Source organism: Euprymna scolopes, chromosome 3 (genome assembly GCF_053919585.1).
Source record: "Euprymna scolopes isolate OS-2025 chromosome 3, ASM5391958v1, whole genome shotgun sequence".
Lineage (NCBI taxonomy): Eukaryota > Metazoa > Mollusca > Cephalopoda > Sepiida > Sepiolidae > Euprymna > Euprymna scolopes.
The window spans coordinates 25,121,231-25,139,583 of record NC_136484.1 but is presented as its reverse complement, the minus strand read 5'-3'; the positions used below and the strand labels follow the sequence as shown (position 1 = coordinate 25,139,583).

General features: G+C 32.2%; 1 protein-coding gene across 1 annotated transcript in view; it reads left to right on the top strand.

Annotated features, from left to right (window-relative positions):
- Nucleotides 1–18,353, top strand: part of LOC145253731 (exosome complex component RRP45-like) — a 285,110-nt gene that overhangs the window by 102,934 nt on the left and 163,823 nt on the right. The window contains exon 2 of the mRNA XM_080112961.1: nt 11,192–11,286. Within this exon, the coding sequence (XP_079969087.1) occupies nt 11,192–11,286 (95 nt within the window). The remainder of the gene's footprint in view (nt 1–11,191; nt 11,287–18,353) is intronic.

Below are 18,353 nucleotides of genomic sequence, written 5' to 3'. Positions count from 1 at the left end.
TGTAAAATTAGTGGGAGAGAACCCTAGTAGATAGCTCGATTATTAATAAAATTTTAAGATTAGAGTGTAATATTTATATATGTATTACAAAAGATTAGAACAACATTGAGACCGTTAGTTTCAAATCCTAACAAAGGTGACCTATTACAAGTTTCTTTTACCAAACACTCTTTAGCCTTATATATATATATATATATATATATATATATATATATATATAAAATATATTTCTAGTCATCGACATACAGTACTGTTTCGTTGTATCACAACTCATCTGTACCGCTAGACTAGCACCTCTTCCAAGCCAAGGATCGAACCTAGGACCGTCATGTTGACAGTCGGCAGCTCTACCTATCGACCACGGAAGTGACGCCTGCAAATAACCCGTCCGAATGTCTATTTAAACAAACATCCGTCCGTTACTTGTAAAGTGCTCAAACCGCCTGTTTGTAATCAAACCGTGAGCTTCGTATTGAGCCAATTAAGTAGCGAGTTAGATTATTTACGACAGTGCTCTACCCAAATAGGGGGGGCTTTTTAAAATATTTAAATAAAATATTTAAAATTTTTTTAATATATATATATATATATATATATATAGTACTTGATTTCATTGTAAATTTCAACCTACAGTTTTAAATTTCTTTCTTTTATATATATACTAGCAGTTCAGCCCAACTTTGCTCGGGCCCTATGTACTGTTCATAACTTAATGTGCATATGTATATATTAAAAAGTCTGCATATGTACCGTAATGCCTTTCTATATAATAGGCTTCCTTAACTACCATAGAGAAAGGTTGGTAGAGACAGCAGAGGTCAAATTTTTTAAAACTTTAACCCTAATTTTGACCCCTTAAAATTTATTGTTTTGAGCTCAAATCAAATTAAAATGTTTGACCCATGTCCAAGTAACTAACATCTAAAATTTCAAGTGTTTAGACCCAAAATTGGCAGAGAAATTTGGTAGAACCTGCAAAGGTAAACTATTTCAACTCTGACCTCTTGCCAGCCAAATTTTCACGCAAAAACTGATTAAAAAGCTTGCTGCATGTCTGAATACCCAAATCAAATTATAAAGTTAGATCCATGTCCAAGTAACCTATATCTAAAATTTCAAGTGTTTAGGCCCAAAATTGGCAGAGGAGTTTGGTAGAGTTTTCAAAGGTCAAATCGTTGAACTTTGACCCCTTAACAGTCAAATTTCGAGTCTGTAGACCGAAAATTGACAGTTATTTGGTAGGGAAATGTACACAGACAGACACACTCACGCCCACACATTTTCACTTTTATAGATATACTAGCATTTCAGCCCGACGTTGCCCGTGTGTTTGGAGGTGTATGTTCAGCCAAAAAAAAAAAAGCGGTCAATTTATTTTAATTTTGACCCCTATTATAACCCTTTAACATTAATTGTTTTGGGCTCAAATCAAGTTATTAAGTTAGATCCATGTCCAAGGAACCTATATCTAAAATTTCAAGTGTTTAGACTCCAAATTGTCGGAGGAGTTTGGTAGAGATCTCAAAAGTCAAATCGTTGAACTTTGACTCCTTAACAACCAAATCTCTGGTCGAAAACCGATTACAAATATTTTCCCAAATCTCAGTACTATGTATATCAAATTTCGAGTCCGTAGACTGAAAATTGACAGAGTTATTGCGTTGGAAAATGCAGACACACACACAGACACGTTCACTTTTATATCTATCTATATATATAAAAGTGAAAGTGTCTGTGTATCTATGTACATTTCCCTACGCAATAACTCTGTCAATTTTTAGTCTACAGACTCGAAATTTGATATACAGGTTACTGAGATTTGGGAAAATCGATGTGATCGGTTTTTGGACAGAAATTTGGCGATTAAGGGGTCAAAGTTCAACGATTTGACCTTTGAGAACTTTACCAAACTCCTCCGACAATTTTGGGTCTACGCACTTTAAATTTTAGATATAGATTCCTTGGACATCGATCTAACTTAATAACTTGATTTGAGCCCAAAACAATAAATTTTAACGAGTCATAATAGGGGTCAAAGTTTAAAAAAAAAAACCTCTGCGGTCTCTTCCAAATTGCTCAGACAATTTCTGGTCTAAATATTTGAAATTTTACATAAAGGGTATTCAGAGATAGCGCAAGCTTTTTCATCAGTTTGGGTCGAAAATTTTTAGTTACCAATATATAAATGTATGTATGTATGTCTGTTTGCATGTCTGCCTTAAACTTTTAATAGAGGCGACGGATTTTACCAAGATCAGTATCGTTTTAAAGTTCGACCCTTCATACAACAAATATCGAAAAATTGGCTAAAAACATTAATATCTTCCCCTTCAATTAGGCACTTTTCTACAGGGGGGGGGGGTCACTTTTTTCGCCGATATTTTTTAAATTATCCCGTCCATTAGATTGTCTAGCCTTAATTTTAAAAAATATCGCTTCCGATTTAGCGGTGGTCGTAACAGCATAAACGTTAGGTTTTACCCCATTCTTTTCCTCCTTTGCGGTACGGGTTCGAGCCTGACTTCCTACTACCACTTTTTTTTTTTTTTTTTTGCTCAACATACACATCCAAACACCTGGGAAACGCCGAGCTGAAATGCTAGTATATATATATATATATATATATATATATATATGATTGAAGTTAGTTATAAGCCGGTTATAAAAAATCTACTTTATAAGATTATATTTTAAGGGAAAATTAATTGTATAACTTGCAACACTTAATAATTTATAAAAAAAATATTTAAATATTTAATTTGGTGCTTGTTAAGATAGTCGACAGACTCACTTTTTTTTTTTTTAAGTATGTGGTTTTAAGTAAAAACAACGTTACTTAATTGTCATGTCGAAAATACTAATATATCCAAAAATTCTGAAAATTCATTGAGTAAAAAAAAATCATTTATAATTAAAAGTAATTTTTACAGAAAATTGAGGGAAATTACCTTTTCCCTAGATGTGAACACCTTGAAGATTGCGAATACAAGGGAAATACTTATCTTCCTTTTTGTTACTTTAATGGCTGACATACTGTTTTAGACCAAAGCGATATTTTTTTTACTAAAAACACAATAGTTGTCCTACTCGAATTTTCGTAATTTTTGGATATATTACTATTTTCGACATGACAAATAAGTATTGTTGATTTTACTTAAAATCACATGTTTAAAAAAAATCGATCTATCTTAACAAGCACCGTAAAATGCCCTCAAAGTTATTGCTACCGTGGAACGCTGGGTATTTTTGTTGATACATGTGTCTATATAATGTACATAATTGCCTCAAATGTTTCATGTCTATCTGCTATATATGTTTGTCTGTTGGTATTTCCCCAAAGTCAATTTTACGAGAATAGATCTTTATGTAAACCTCATTAGCCGAACCAGATATGGAATACTTTATATTGCTGTTAAGAAAAAAAAAAAAAAAAAAAAAAAAAAAAAAAAAAAGAACCCATTTACATCTGTGTCAGCCATTTTGAGCTTTTGCATAGATGTACTTTCCTTTTATGTAACTTTCACGTTTGTTAATGCTGTATGCACACACAATTACGCATTACACCTTTTTCGTGTGCGCTTTGATTTAGTGAGATGTTTACTATAGCGTATTGATCGGGTTTGCACCAACAGTTCTGCCAGTTCACTGCCAGGAAGAAAACAAAAACAAAATACAAAAACAAAACTTTTCATAAATTAAGATGCTATGGCATAATTTCTTGGATATTTTTCTAATAAATAAGAAAAAATACCCGTCACAAGATGGGTACAAGCAATATTTATAGCATTTCGAGTTGTAAATTTTTATACTTAGAAATAAACTAGACATTTTAGCCCATGTAAAAACGGACAGAATTTGTAGCACGCTGACTTAGAATGAATACTTAGAATATCAAATTGATGGTTAAATTTGTGCACATTTTGGCATTAAATATTAATTCCTATTTGTGCATCGAACAGATAACATATTTACTTCGCTGTATCTTATAATAAAAATCTATACAAAATTTCAACCAGATCTGTCCAGTAGTTGACAAGAATGGACAGACAGACAGAAATATAATAGAGATGAGAGATACAAGTGTATTCTGTTAATCTTGGAAGTGACGAAATGTAATTTTATTTTGACAGGTTAAGGTAAGTAAAACTTATTTGATAGGAAATCTAATCTTTTTGACATATAGTAAAGTCAATAAAAGAAAAATGATGTGCTCATATTGCTCACAGTGTTACCTAGAATACACAATCTGTAATTCATAAGTTCATTAGTTGAGGAGTTAGCTCTACACATACATATTAATGACACACACAGACATCAGTAGTTTTTCTTAATTAAATTTTTTGTATTTCGTTTTTAGAAAACAAAAATAAAATGTATGTATGTATGTGTGTGTGGGGGGGGGTAGGATGCACACATCCTAAAAAGAAAAAAAAAATTTAGCAAAAAAACGAAAAATAATAATGTACCTACTTTATTCACCATGTTACCTAAAATATATATATTCCATAATTCATAATGATCGGCTCATTAGTTTAGGAGTGAATCTTAAGCATATAAATATATGCACATACCAAAGTCCATATATACAGGGTGACCAAAAAAAGCGTGATATCTCCATTATTTATTCACCGATTGCCCTTATTTTACAGGACATGGCAGAATCAACGACCGTGAGTACACCAAGACTACAGTGGGAGCTGGGACAAAGAATACACTGTGTTAAATTTCGTTCGGACAAAACACTAAGAAACAGGGCCTAATTAGAATTGGGACCCGTTTGTTGGGGGTCACCCTGTATATATATATATAGAGAGAGAGAGAGATAAATGGATTGAAAATTAACATTAGGTTTTCATCATAAGCAAATCGAACTTTTATCAGCTTGTCATTTGCGTTTTAATATCAAAATAGGCATAAGGAGGAATTTTCACCACAATTCTATTGTATAATTTTCACTTTCTTTATCCAGCAATCTCATCATTTTTCTTTTTACTGCATCAAATCATAACTTATATTTAAAATACTAGGAAAAAAATGACTTGTTGAGTCATCCATTGAGTTAGAATTAGATGGTTTGCATCAGGAAAAATGCAACTGACAATAAACCAGTCCCACTCCTGAAGATTGAGGTAATGCTTGGGAGTCTGGCGTTTTAGAATCAAAGCAAATCGTGCCTAATTTAGATAAAAATAATCGGGTCCTTTGTAAACCAAACCTTAGAATAAAAATGTGCCAAAGAATAAAAAAAAGCCCTTTATTTACATGTCTTCCACAGCAGCAAGATATTACATCAGGTCAGTTTTAATATGAGGGAAATCAGTTCCTCCAAGAAGATAGAATAGTATAAAAATAGACATGAATGGATTTGTCAACATTCTCCAGTAATGGGGCACCTTAGGTGTCATGTGATGGACCATCCCTTGAGAAGAAGTTAATGTCAGGGAGGATCTGTTAAAAGACAAGACAGTTTTTAGGCTGCCAGAATGATATCAAGAATTTTTTTTAGCTGATGTATATATATACCTATTTACTATGCCTCCCCACGGGACAGTTAGACACCAGGGTTGTTTTTTAACGTGGAGAAAAGGTACAAAAATAAAAATTGTCTCAGTCGTGAAGGATTTCTCCTCCACTGAAAGAGAACGAGAAATAGAAGTGCCGCATCTGAAGAACAGATACTACACTTTGATCTTGACCAAAATAATCAACTTGTTTGCAAAGCCAGTTAAATTTAATAAATACAAAAGTCCAAATTCAAAATTAGTTTTTTTTTTTGTTAGTTATATCTCCCCGTTCCTTTTTATCTCGCTAGCTATGGGTTAAATAGTATTAACACTTGTGGTGGTATTGTCTAATCTTTATAATGGACTAATCGAATTTTCTAGTTTTTTCCTTTGACTGTTAATAAACAAATGAAGGCAAGAGTGATAGAATCTGTATAAAATAAGAGTGTGTGTGTGGGGGGGGGCGTTCAAATAAACATACAGTGAGAGAGGGTGAAAATAATAAACGGCAATTTAGTAAGTGATCGATGATGTCATAAGTAAAGTGTAAATCATGCCTAATGAGACCAATAAAAATGGACTTTTTCTTTTCAAACATAACTCAATCCCAGCATGAATGAATATTTTATGTGCTTTGTGTGATTAAAATGTGTAAGGAAATCTTCTTAGGGAAACAGATGTTGATTAATTCAACTTTAATATAATAATAGAGTATACCCTATGGCTAAGAAAGCAACTAGTGCTCAATTAACGATATACAATTAAATCTTTTGCAATAATGTGAACCGACATCTTGTTGCTCAACTCCCTACTTAATGTTTCTGTGATATAAAAATACTCACACCTGACACTATTCTGTATCTCTTCAAAGCCACGATTCACCAATGCATGGCTTATTATTGCCACATCTGGGCCGGTGGATCAACCACTAGTCTATTTATTAGACAGTGTCTAAAAATAGATCTTCAATCTGATCGACCCTGCACTGTCAACCAAACTCCGATCCCTGTCTCCTCACCACAATGTTGCATCGTTATGCCTGTTTTACAACCACTTTAATGAAATGTGCTCTGATGAACTCATTATACATGTCTTCCCTTGACATGAATACTCTCGAGTAACTCGGCAAGCAGTTAAATCTCACGCCTTCATTGTAAAAGTCTCACTGCCAGAGAGTTTTGTCCCTCGAACTGTTAGATGTTGGAATTCCCTCCCTGTTTCCTGCATGTAAAAATTTAATTGCAATGTGAACGGATATCTTCTGCTCAACTCTGTATATAGTGTCCCTGTAGACATGATCCCTAATTCACAGCAGCCCTTATGTCTCGGTGGCAATCCGGCATGTTTGGGGTGAATATAAGTATAAAGTATTGTTTTGGTGTTAACCTATTTTATTTAGAATTTTGTGAATATTTTATTTCGTGCACTGTACCGTATATGGCACGTGTGTACTTGTGAGTCTTCGGCAAAAATCTATTAAAGCAGATGTATAGCTTTATGGTACGAAAATGGCAAACTTTCAAACTGCTTCAAGTTGGAAACTACTTTCATTTCCTCAACTAAATCGATGTTGCAGCTATTTGCTGAATTGTTATTTCCTTCTGTTTTCCTCATCTTCGTCTCCTTTTCATCTCTTTGAATATCGAGAAAACACCCTGTACGTTTAACATGTGCACAAGTGACGATTAGATTTAACTTAATTGTATTGTTGGTTCTGAGTATGACCGTAAATCATATCCGATGATGAGAGCCCTATTTGGTGGCTTTGGGGACTATAAAATCACCTGTTAATCAAATTAAGTTACTCTCAGGTCCATTCTGATCCACAGTTGTAGTACATCTCAAGTTTCCATCTATAGATTTATAATGATCCATTGTTTACACACTTTATTTATTTTATTTATTTATTTTTTTTACAAAGGAGTCACCACTTATCAAGACCCGAGGGCCACTCGATGATAAGGGTTAATGCGTGTACTTTTGAATTTAATATTTCAATGACATTTCGTCTTCTAGAGAAGGCTGGTTAAACCTGCCTAGGGTGAATACTATATCTTTATTTGCAAATATATACTTAAAAAAACAAAAAAACAAAAACAGTTTAATCTACAAACTATTTGTACGTAAAGCATATATGCAGTTTTGGTCATAAAATGACCTTAGATGAGTTGCCATGCTACAAAACAGACAAACATACTAAAATGACTGAAATTACCATTAAATAACACACAGTGAGTACTTATTTATAATGTCAAATGAATAAATGTAACTGTTATGATGGCATTCATCCAATATGAGTAAAGTTGACTTCACATGTTATATGAAAGTTATCTCTTATGGGATAAATGAAAAGTGTCAGGCTGTGATGATTATGAATGTTTCTGAGGATCTGTCACAGTCATAAACATTTAAAGTTCTTTCTTCTGTTGGAAAGCAGCTCCAGTAATTCCATTTGGTAAGATAACGACTAATCAGACTCTAGGACGTATCATTTTATATCGAACGTTTAAAGAACTACTTCCAAACCCCTTGGGGCTTAGACCGCAGCCCCAGCGAACTTCCAGGTACCAACAAAGAAAGACATTCTCTCTCCTGCCTTTGTCACCTAGATGCAGAGCAAAGCTATCTTCATTTAAAGATATATTGCTCCAACCAACTTTATTAATTTAATTCCTTTCTTCACTGTCAAGATTTCTGGCAATCTACACCCAATAGTGTAGGCCACTTATATAAATACGTAGCATTGTTTATAAAAGGGTTTCGTTTTCCTTTCATTTGATGACCATTTGGCTATAAAAATATAGGAGTTGGTTGTATAGTTCCTGTGAAGATTAGCTTCTGCAGACCACCTTTAGACATTGACCTTAGTCAAATATTACACATGTATAATATGGACTTTAATTGGGATCAATATGTGAAGGTGGTTCTCAGGTATATTCATAAACACCATTGTTTACAACTTCTTATCTATCACATAGGTCAAAATCTCTGTCAGTTGTCAAGCTTATCAGTCAGGGGCTGATGTAACAAATATTGGCTATCTCTAACAATTGCGTTCCCAAAATTAAAACAACGGAAATGGATACAGTTTATATAAATACGGAACGGAAGTCAGTAAGCATGAAACGAAATACGAAACCATATAGAAATTATTTTAGCTTTAAACCTTCTTGCGTTATCATAAAACAATAAAATTTTATTTTTTTACATTTCTATAAAGTTTCTTTCAATTATTTTTTAAAATTGTTTTGTCATAAAACAAAAATTGTTAAAACTAAAATGAGTTTTTTTCGAATAAAATATTTCTATATGGTTTCGTATTTCGTTTCATGCTTAATGACTTCCGTTCTGTATTTACATAAACTGTATCCATTTCCGTCTTAATTTTGGGAATACAATAGTTAGAGATTGCCTATGAGTACATTCGGGTTCTTCCATACAAGAATATGATTGGTTAATTAAACTATAAATACTGACTGTTTGAGCTGCCTAGGAGAGACATTGAAAGGTATACTGAAAGCTTCACACTAAAGATATACCAGCTCCGACTACAAACGCTCGTTCATAAGGGGATTTACTAGATTATTATTACCAAGACCACTCTGCTACTTCAAATGAATATGTTTCTTTTGTAGGTTGGTTGGTTGTTTTCGTTTTACGGCATATCAACCCTTATCAGGTTATTTAATGCCGAATCCAAAGATTCGGAAGAAAATTTTTTTAAATAGAATATATTTGTTGTTTTCAAGTCGGTTTCTATTTAACCCATAGTTGGGACCCTAACAGGTACTACCACTCCTGGTCAGAGTGGACCTGGGAGCAATGGCAATTAAAGGGTGGCTCCACACTCCACAAGCTGGGGCCTCACCACTAGATATAGTTTAAGGCCATATCCAGGACCGTTTCTTTTGTAGGATATATCAGGGCCTTCTCTAATCAACCACACATGTTTGGATTGCCTGAAAGTAGGTAAACCAATAATTTAGCAGGTGATTTTCTGCAAGGTATCCACATGTATGCAGGACATCATCACTAGTAGGTATCAGCTTCAAAGAAGATGTTGTTCTAGATTTGTGAGCATTGAATTTGCTAGATATTGAGCACTTGTTTACAATCCAATTGTTAACAGGTGCTACAAAATTAACTTATGAGATAAATTTGTGTGACGGAGGTGAAGGGTTTGCAAGCACCATTTTAAAGGTCAGTGTGAGCATCTTCTTGACATTCCACTGCTGGCTTTAATGCACATTTAGCTTTTAATTATCTGAGTGACCTTTTCATAAAATATTTTTCTCCATCTTTCATCTTAATCTAAAAATGTTCTATAAAAGTTAACTCTGAGAAAATAATCGTGTTTCAACTTTGTTTTGGATAAGTGCTTCCTGCTTATAGAAATTTTATGTTAGTGATATGTTGACCACATATCGAATGCCATGCTAGCTGGCCTAACTGATCTTGGTTATGTGCTTTATAAAAAAATAGAAGAATACCTGACCCAAGTTAGATAAAACAGAACAGTTTTGCGACACTTTTGTTCCTTTATGAAGGTTCAAATCAATATATAACGATATTAAACCTTAAGTCTAGAATTCCTGTTTCAATTTTGATCAAAATCTGTTACATGATTTTAATTCTAGAAAATGTCTAAAACTTAAGGTCTGAGCTTAAGAGTTGAGAAATTGAAATATATAAATATTCTAGTTTTGGAGTTTTAGTCAGACAGACACACATAGACCTATGCCCTTTATTAATATACTAGCGGGGATACCTGACAATGCCTGGAACCATAAAATACGAAATAAAATAAATTAAATAGTGTATATTGTTATTATTAAGCCATAAAATACGAAATAAAATAAGTTAAATAGTGTATATTGTTATATACACTATTTAACTTATTTTATTTCGTATTTTATGGCTCCAGGCATTGTCGGGTATCCCCGCTAGTATATTAATAAAGGGCATAGGTCTATGTGTGTCTGTCTGACTAAAACTCCAAAACTAGAATATTTATATATTTAAATTTTCGTTCCCTCCCCAATTTGAAGAGAAATGATGTTATTTTGGAAAGATTTTAAAAACTGTAGATTTTCTAAATTATTACATAAATACATTGTTTTCTTTAAAATTACTACATATTTACATTAAAAAAAAACAAAACAAGACAAACAAACAAACAAAAAAAACCCAGCCCTCTTCCCAACAAAAACTTGCTTGGTTGACCTGGAAGGAGTAATTTTTTCTAAATTTTGGATATTATATATCCAGGGTAATGCTGGTTAAGATGATACTAACTTTGTGTTGGTTTGTGTAGTATTTTTATTTATTTATTTTTTTGCCTTTAGCTGAACATACAAGATAACTATATATATCTCGTACAGAGTTCAAACATTAGCCCTAGATAGTTTGATAACTTCGACTGAAGGAAAGTGAAATGAGAGAAATAATTACTCTTTATATATTTAATAATTTAGAGTACATGTGTTTCTTTTAACAGTGACCAAACTTAATACTTATTATGTCAAGTTCATAGCAGCTATAAAGAAAAGAATTAAAAGAAAAAGGTTGGACAACCGAGAATTGATTGAGATACTAATTCTGCTTATTTGTCTTGTTTTCAGCCCAGTTGTCAGATAGCTTCCAAGAGAGGGCTAATACTTGTTATTGTTTTTATTTATTTGATATAGAGATGTGATGGCAGGCAACCATATGACTATCGGCGTTGGAAAATTACATTTGGTGTGGAGAGAGGCTGTTGCCAAGTGGAACTTGGCAAAACAAGGTGATTTTCTTTTTGATTCATTGATTATTTTTACAGTGTGCAGCCCTCAGTATTTGAATCGTCTCATTTTGTGGGAAAGCCTTTAACCACTTCAGATTGAAATAGTTTAAAATTATTTTTGCTTTTGTGTGTGAAATTGGGTGAATAATTCAAATTAAAAAAAAAACAAGTGAAGCATGCATGGTCCCCGTGAGTGCTCAGTGAATGAAACAGAAAAATGACTAAGTTCAGCATTCCCCCCCCCCCATTTAGCCCCAAAAGTCCCCAGGGGATATCCAATCCTGGTGAAAATGAACAAACGGTGCAGTTTTAGGCCTTAAAAATTTGAGTTCTATACCATGCAAAAAAAGAAATGACGAAGTCCATCATTTGTTCCCCCCCCCCATTTATTTAGCCCCAAAAGTCCCCAAGGCCTTAACATATTTAAATTTGAGTTCAGCACCATACAAAACTGCTAAATAGACATACACAGGAAATTTTGGACAAATATGGTAAAAAAAGGGAATGTTTTTATTAGCCTGAAAAGAGCACCTGGGGCACACCCAAGAGTTATTGCGAAGTATAGACAAACAAAATTATATAGAAATCAGTTAGTTACAACTTTTCAGAAAGTTTTATAAAAATCCAAGACATCAATTTTTTTTTTTTTTAATAAGCACAAAAGTGTCAATTTTAGCCATTTTAACCCGAAAGGCACCCCTAGAGGGGCAACCGGAGTTTTCCTGATAAATCCGTGCTGTTATTTTTTTTTACTCATATAATGTTTAATGTTTGTGCAAAATGTCAAAGAATTTTAAGGTGTAGTTATTGAGGAAAGTGCGAACAGACAAATGGACAAGGGTGAATTTACAAGTCACCTTCCTTTTGTTGGGGGGACCAAAAACATTTTGTTTCATTTTTTCGTAGCGATTTAGACAAATGTCTTCTCGGCCAAAATTTGATTAATTTTTTCATTGTAGCTTGAACAAAAACTCCTTCAAATGACTTTAAATTGCAATTCCATTATTTATTAACAACAAAAACAGCAACCACAATAAATGATAATTTGGAAACCTAGAAATTGTTGTATGCATTTATCCATCATATATGGTTAACAATTTTAGCAGAACAAGATGTTTGTGACATTAAAGAGAACCAAAAATTAACAGTGAAGCACCATGGGACCAGACAGGCTAAATAATTTAATCAGCATTGGACCTGAATTTCTAGATGAGATTGACATTTTAGATATATGAATGGTAACGGATTAAATAATTTAACGTTTAATTAGTTCCAATGAACATGGCTTCCATTTACATTTGTGATGTTATAATAAACATGTTCCCTCATGTTGCATCCAGAAATTGTTGCTTCTGTTTTCTATAATACTAGCAAAGATACCAGCATTCCCGGAGGCAAAGGTGCAACATATTTCTATTAAAACTTCTATATCTCTTTTTCCTCCTTCCCCTACTCCACTTCACCTCTTTCTTCTCTGTCCAACCCATTCCTCTCTCTCTGAACACACATACACATCCAACTCTCCTTTGTATAAATTCCTTTTGAAAATAATCAGCATAAGGGAAGTAACACATTGATAAGAAAATCAGTTTCTTCCATGTAGTACAACACTGTAAAAAAAAAAAAAAATAATAAATAAATAAAATAAAAACCAGCCCCCCCCCCCCGGCCTCTCTAACAAAAAAACAATCTTCTACAGTTTAGGATCAAAGAATGAATAATATTTTCTAAATTTTAAATATTATTCATCCAGGCCAACACTGATTAAGAAAATACCAACTTTGTGGGTTTTTTTTTTTAGTTTTTGACTTTAACCTTGACGTACACACAGTCTGAGCTCCAATCTATGATCCCTCCCTTGCCAAACTTTCATAAAAAACACTTGACTAACTACATCTGCTATCAACAATTTTCCCCACTCTCTATCTGTGCCTTATTCTAAACGCAGATTCTAAGCACAGAACAAAACTTTTTTTCTAGAACTGTTCACATGTGGAACATTGTCTGCTGACCTGTTTCACGGCTGATTACAATATGGTAGCCTTCAAGTCCAACATAAACAAGTTCTTGTTGAGCTGTCCCCTTAAATAATCCAAATTCTACACATCAACAATTACTAAACTACCACCTGACACTTATTCTCGAGTGGCTTTCAGTTCTTGATAAGTGATGAGTCCTTTGTAAAATAAAAAACCTAAACAAAACAAAAAAACAGACACATGCACAGATAACTACCTTGTATATAATAAATGCAATTTTCCTTTCCATTTGTTTAAATTTTTAATTTTTTTTTATTTCTTGAAGTGTTCTTCCAATACTTTGTCTTTTGCAAGAGAGTCGCACATTGGCTGGAGTTGGACTAGACTAAGTAAATGTGGTGGCTGTCATATACTTCAGTGTGAGCCCCTTCCAAAAGAGAATGCATTTGAAAAATATTTCCAGAGATAATAAAAGAAGGAAAAAAAGAAATTACATACAATATAAAACTTGAAAGCGATAATTTCTAGATTTAGCATGAGATAATTTGTTTAATTATATCACAAACATAAATCGCATCCATCTCGATTATACTCATTCAATATTCAGGCATTTTGTATTAGTTGCAGGAGAAATGATCATGGATCATATAAGAATAAAATTGCTGAGTCATTTATGAAGCTCTTCTCTACAAGATCAACAGTGTGATGATAACCGTGTTGCATGAATCGGCACTGTACCATTTTTACTCAGTTCAATTCTGTTGTTAGCACTGATTTCTCCATTTAAAATTAAAAATTTTTTTTTTTTTCTGATTTTCGTTTTCTTTTTTATTTTATTTTTATTTTTTAAGAATCATGTACTTGCAGGAAGATCATGTGACTATTGCTAACATCTAAATGAAAGAGGTTCTATGAAACTGACAGGATTGGCATGTCAGGTAGTCGGTTCAAGTTGGTATTCATTTCACCATTGCAAACTTTCAAGGTTGCTGCCTTTATCTTCTGAGGTAGATGAGTGCCTACAAGTATTATAATATAAACTTTCACTTAAAATATATCTCGACCACAAGAGTTTTGTTTAGAAAAATGTCAGCCCTGGTTTCTAATTCCACCGCCTATAAACGAAAGCGATGGACTCAGATTTCTTGTACAAAACCTCACTCAAAATTCATCTCCTTCACATTCCCTTTAACTTGCAGATAAGTTTGTCTTATCGGACATTATTACAAAAATGTAGTTCTGTGCTGAATATTGCCTGATACAACTCGGTCTTTGGAATTTTGTCCTTTTCTTCCATTTGTTCTTTCCTTTTTTTTCCTTCAATTTTTTTTCATTTTTTCATTCTTTTTTTTTTCATTTTTTTATTCTTTTTATTTCGTTTTTCAATTCTTTTTTTTTCATTTTTCATTCCATTTTTTTTTCATTTTTTTCATTTTTTCATTCTTTTCTCATTTTTTCATTCTTTTCTCATTTTTTCATTCTTTTCTCATTTTTTCATTCATTTTTCATTTCATTCCTTTTTCATTCCTTTCTTTCCATTCATTTTAATTCCTTTCTTTCCATTCATTTTAATTCCTTTCTTTCCATTCCTTTTTCATTCCTTTCTTTCCATTCCTTTTTCATTCCTTTCTTTCCATTCCTTTTTCATTCTTTTCTTTCCATTCCTTTTTAATTCTTTTCTTTCCATTCCTTTTTAATTCTTTTCTTTCCATTCCTTTTTAATTCTTTTCTTTCCATTCCTTTTTCATTCTTTTCTTTCCATTCCTTTTTCATTCTTTTCTTTCCATTCCTTTTTCATTCTTTTCTTTCCATTCCTTTTTCATTCTTTTCTTTCCATTCCTTTTTCATTCTTTTCTTTCCATTCCTTTTTCATTCTTTTCTTTCCATTCCTTTTTCATTCTTTTCTTTCCATTCCTTTTTCATTCTTTTCTTTCCATTCCTTTTTCATTCTTTTCTTTCCATTCCTTTTTCATTCTTTTCTTTCCATTCCTTTTTCATTCTTTTCTTTTCATTCCTTTTTCATTCTTTTCTTTCCATTCCGTTTTAATTCTTTTCTTTCCATTCCGTTTTAATTCTTTTCTTTCCATTCCTTTTTCATTCTTTTCTTTCCATTCCTTTTTCATTCTTTTCTTTCCATTCCTTTTTCATTCTTTTCTTTCCATTCCTTTTTCATTCTTTTCTTTCCATTCCTTTTTCATTCTTTTCTTTCCATTCCTTTTTCATTCTTTTCTTTCCATTCCTTTTTCATTCTTTTCTTTCCATTCCTTTTTCATTCTTTTCTTTCCATTCCTTTTTCATTCTTTTCTTTCCATTCCTTTTTCATTCTTTTCTTTCCATTCCGTTTTAATTCTTTTCTTTCCATTCCTTTTTCATTCTTTTCTTTCCATTCCTTTTTCATTCTTTTCTTTCCATTCCTTTTTCATTCTTTTCTTTCCATTCCTTTTTCATTCTTTTCTTTCCATTCCTTTTTCATTCTTTTCTTTCCATTCCTTTTTCATTCTTTTCTTTCCATTCCGTTTTAATTCTTTTCTTTCCATTCCTTTTTCATTCTTTTCTTTCCATTCCTTTTTCATTCTTTTCTTTCCATTCCTTTTTCATTCTTTTCTTTCCATTCCTTTTTCATTCTTTTCTTTCCATTCCTTTTTCATTCTTTTCTTTCCATTCCTTTTTCATTCTTTTCTTTCCATTCCTTTTTCATTCTTTTCTTTCCATTCCTTTTTCATTTTTTTCTTTCCATTCCTTTTTCATTCTTTTCTTTCCATTCCTTTTTCATTCTTTTCTTTCCATTCCTTTTTCATTCTTTTCTTTCCATTCCTTTTTCATTCTTTTCTTTCCATTCCTTTTTCATTCTTTTCTTTCCATTCCTTTTTCATTCTTTTCTTTCCATTCCTTTTTCATTCTTTTCTTTCCATTCCTTTTTCATTCTTTTCTTTCCATTCCTTTTTCATTCTTTTCTTTCCATTCCTTTTTCATTCTTTTCTTTCCATTCCTTTTTCATTCTTTTCTTTCCATTCCTTTTTCATTCTTTTCTTTCCATTCCTTTTTCATTCTTTTCTTTCCATTTCTTTTTCATTCCTTTCTTTCCATTCCTTTTTCATTCTTTTCTTTCCATTCCTTTTTCATTCTTTTCTTTCCATTCCTTTTTCAGTTCCTTTCTTTCATTCCTTTTTTCAGTTCCTTTCTTTCATTCCTTTTTTCAGTTCCTTTCTTTCATTTCTTTTTTCAGTTCCTTTCTTTCATTTCTTTTTTCAGTTCCTTTCTTTCATTTCTTTTTTCAGTTCCTTTCTTTCATTTCTTTTTTCAGTTCCTTTCTTTCATTTCTTTTTTCAGTTCCTTTCTTTCATTTCTTTTTTCAGTTCCTTTCTTTCATTTCTTTTTTCAGTTCCTTTCTTTCATTTCTTTTTTCAGTTCCTTTCTTTCATTTCTTTTTTCAGTTCCTTTCTTTCATTTCTTTTTTCAGTTCCTTTCTTTCATTTCTTTTTTCAGTTCCTTTCTTTCATTTCTTTTTTCAGTTCCTTTCTTTCATTTCTTTTTTCAGTTCCTTTCTTTCATTTCTTTTTTCAGTTCCTTTCTTTCATTTCTTTTTTCAGTTCCTTTCTTTCATTTCTTTTTTCAGTTCCTTTCTTTCATTTCTTTTTTCAGTTCCTTTCTTTCATTTCTTTTTTCAGTTCCTTTCTTTCATTTCTTTTTTCAGTTCCTTTCTTTCATTCCTTTTTTCAGTTCCTTTCTTTCAGTTCCTTTCTTTCATTCCTTTTTTCAGTTCCTTTCTTTCATTCCTTTTTTCAGTTCCTTTCTTTCATTCCTTTTTTCAGTTCCTTTCTTTCATTCCTTTTTTCAGTTCCTTTCTTTCATTCCTTTTTTCAGTTCCTTTCTTTCATTCCTTTTTTCAGTTCCTTTCTTTCATTCCTTTTTTCAGTTCCTTTCTTTCATTCCTTTTTTCAGTTCCTTTCTTTCATTCCTTTTTTCAGTTCCTTTCTTTCATTCCTTTTTTCAGTTCCTTTCTTTCATTCCTTTTTTCAGTTCTTTTCTTTCATTCCTTTTTTCAGTTCCTTTCTTTCATTCCTTTTTTCAGTTCCTTTCTTTCATTCCTTTTTTCAGTTCCTTTCTTTCATTCCTTTTTTCAGTTCCTTTCTTTCATTCCTTTTTTCAGTTCCTTTCTTTCATTCCTTTTTTCAGTTCCTTTCTTTCATTCCTTTTTTCAGTTCCTTTCTTTCATTCCTTTTTTCAGTTCCTTTCTTTCATTCCTTTTTCAGTTCCTTTCTTTCATTCCTTTTTTCAGTTCCTTTCTTTCATTCCTTTTTTCAGTTCCTTTCTTTCATTCCTTTTTTCAGTTCCTTTCTTTCATTCCTTTTTTCAGTTCCTTTCTTTCATTCCTTTTTTCAGTTCCTTTCTTTCATTCCTTTCTTTCATTCCTTTCTTTCAGTTCCTTTCTTTCATTCCTTTTTTCAGTTCCTTTCTTTCATTCCTTTTTTCAGTTCCTTTCTTTCATTCCTTTTTTCAGTTCCTTTCTTTCATTCCTTTTTTCAGTTCCTTTCTTTCATTCCTTTTTTCAGTTCCTTTCTTTCATTCCTTTCTTCAGTTCCTTTCTTCAGTTCCTTTCTTTCATTCCTTTTTTCAGTTCCTTTCTTTCATTCCTTTTTTCAGTTCCTTTCTTTCATTCCTTTTTTCAGTTCCTTTCTTTCATTCCTTTTTTCAGTTCCTTTCTTTCATTCCTTTTTTCAGTTCCTTTCTTTCATTCCTTTTTTCAGTTCCTTTCTTTCATTCCTTTTTTCAGTTCCTTTCTTTCATTCCTTTTTTCAGTTCCTTTCTTTCATTCCTTTTTTCAGTTCCTTTCTTTCATTCCTTTTTTCAGTTCCTTTCTTTCATTCCTTTTTTCAGTTCCTTTCTTTCATTCCTTTTTTCAGTTCCTTTCTTTCATTCCTTTTTTCAGTTCCTTTCTTTCATTCCTTTTTTCAGTTCCTTTCTTTCATTCCTTTTTTCAGTTCCTTTCTTTCATTCCTTTTTTCAGTTCCTTTCTTTCATTCCTTTTTTCAGTTCCTTTCTTTCATTCCTTTTTTCAGTTCCTTTCTTTCATTCCTTTTTTCAGTT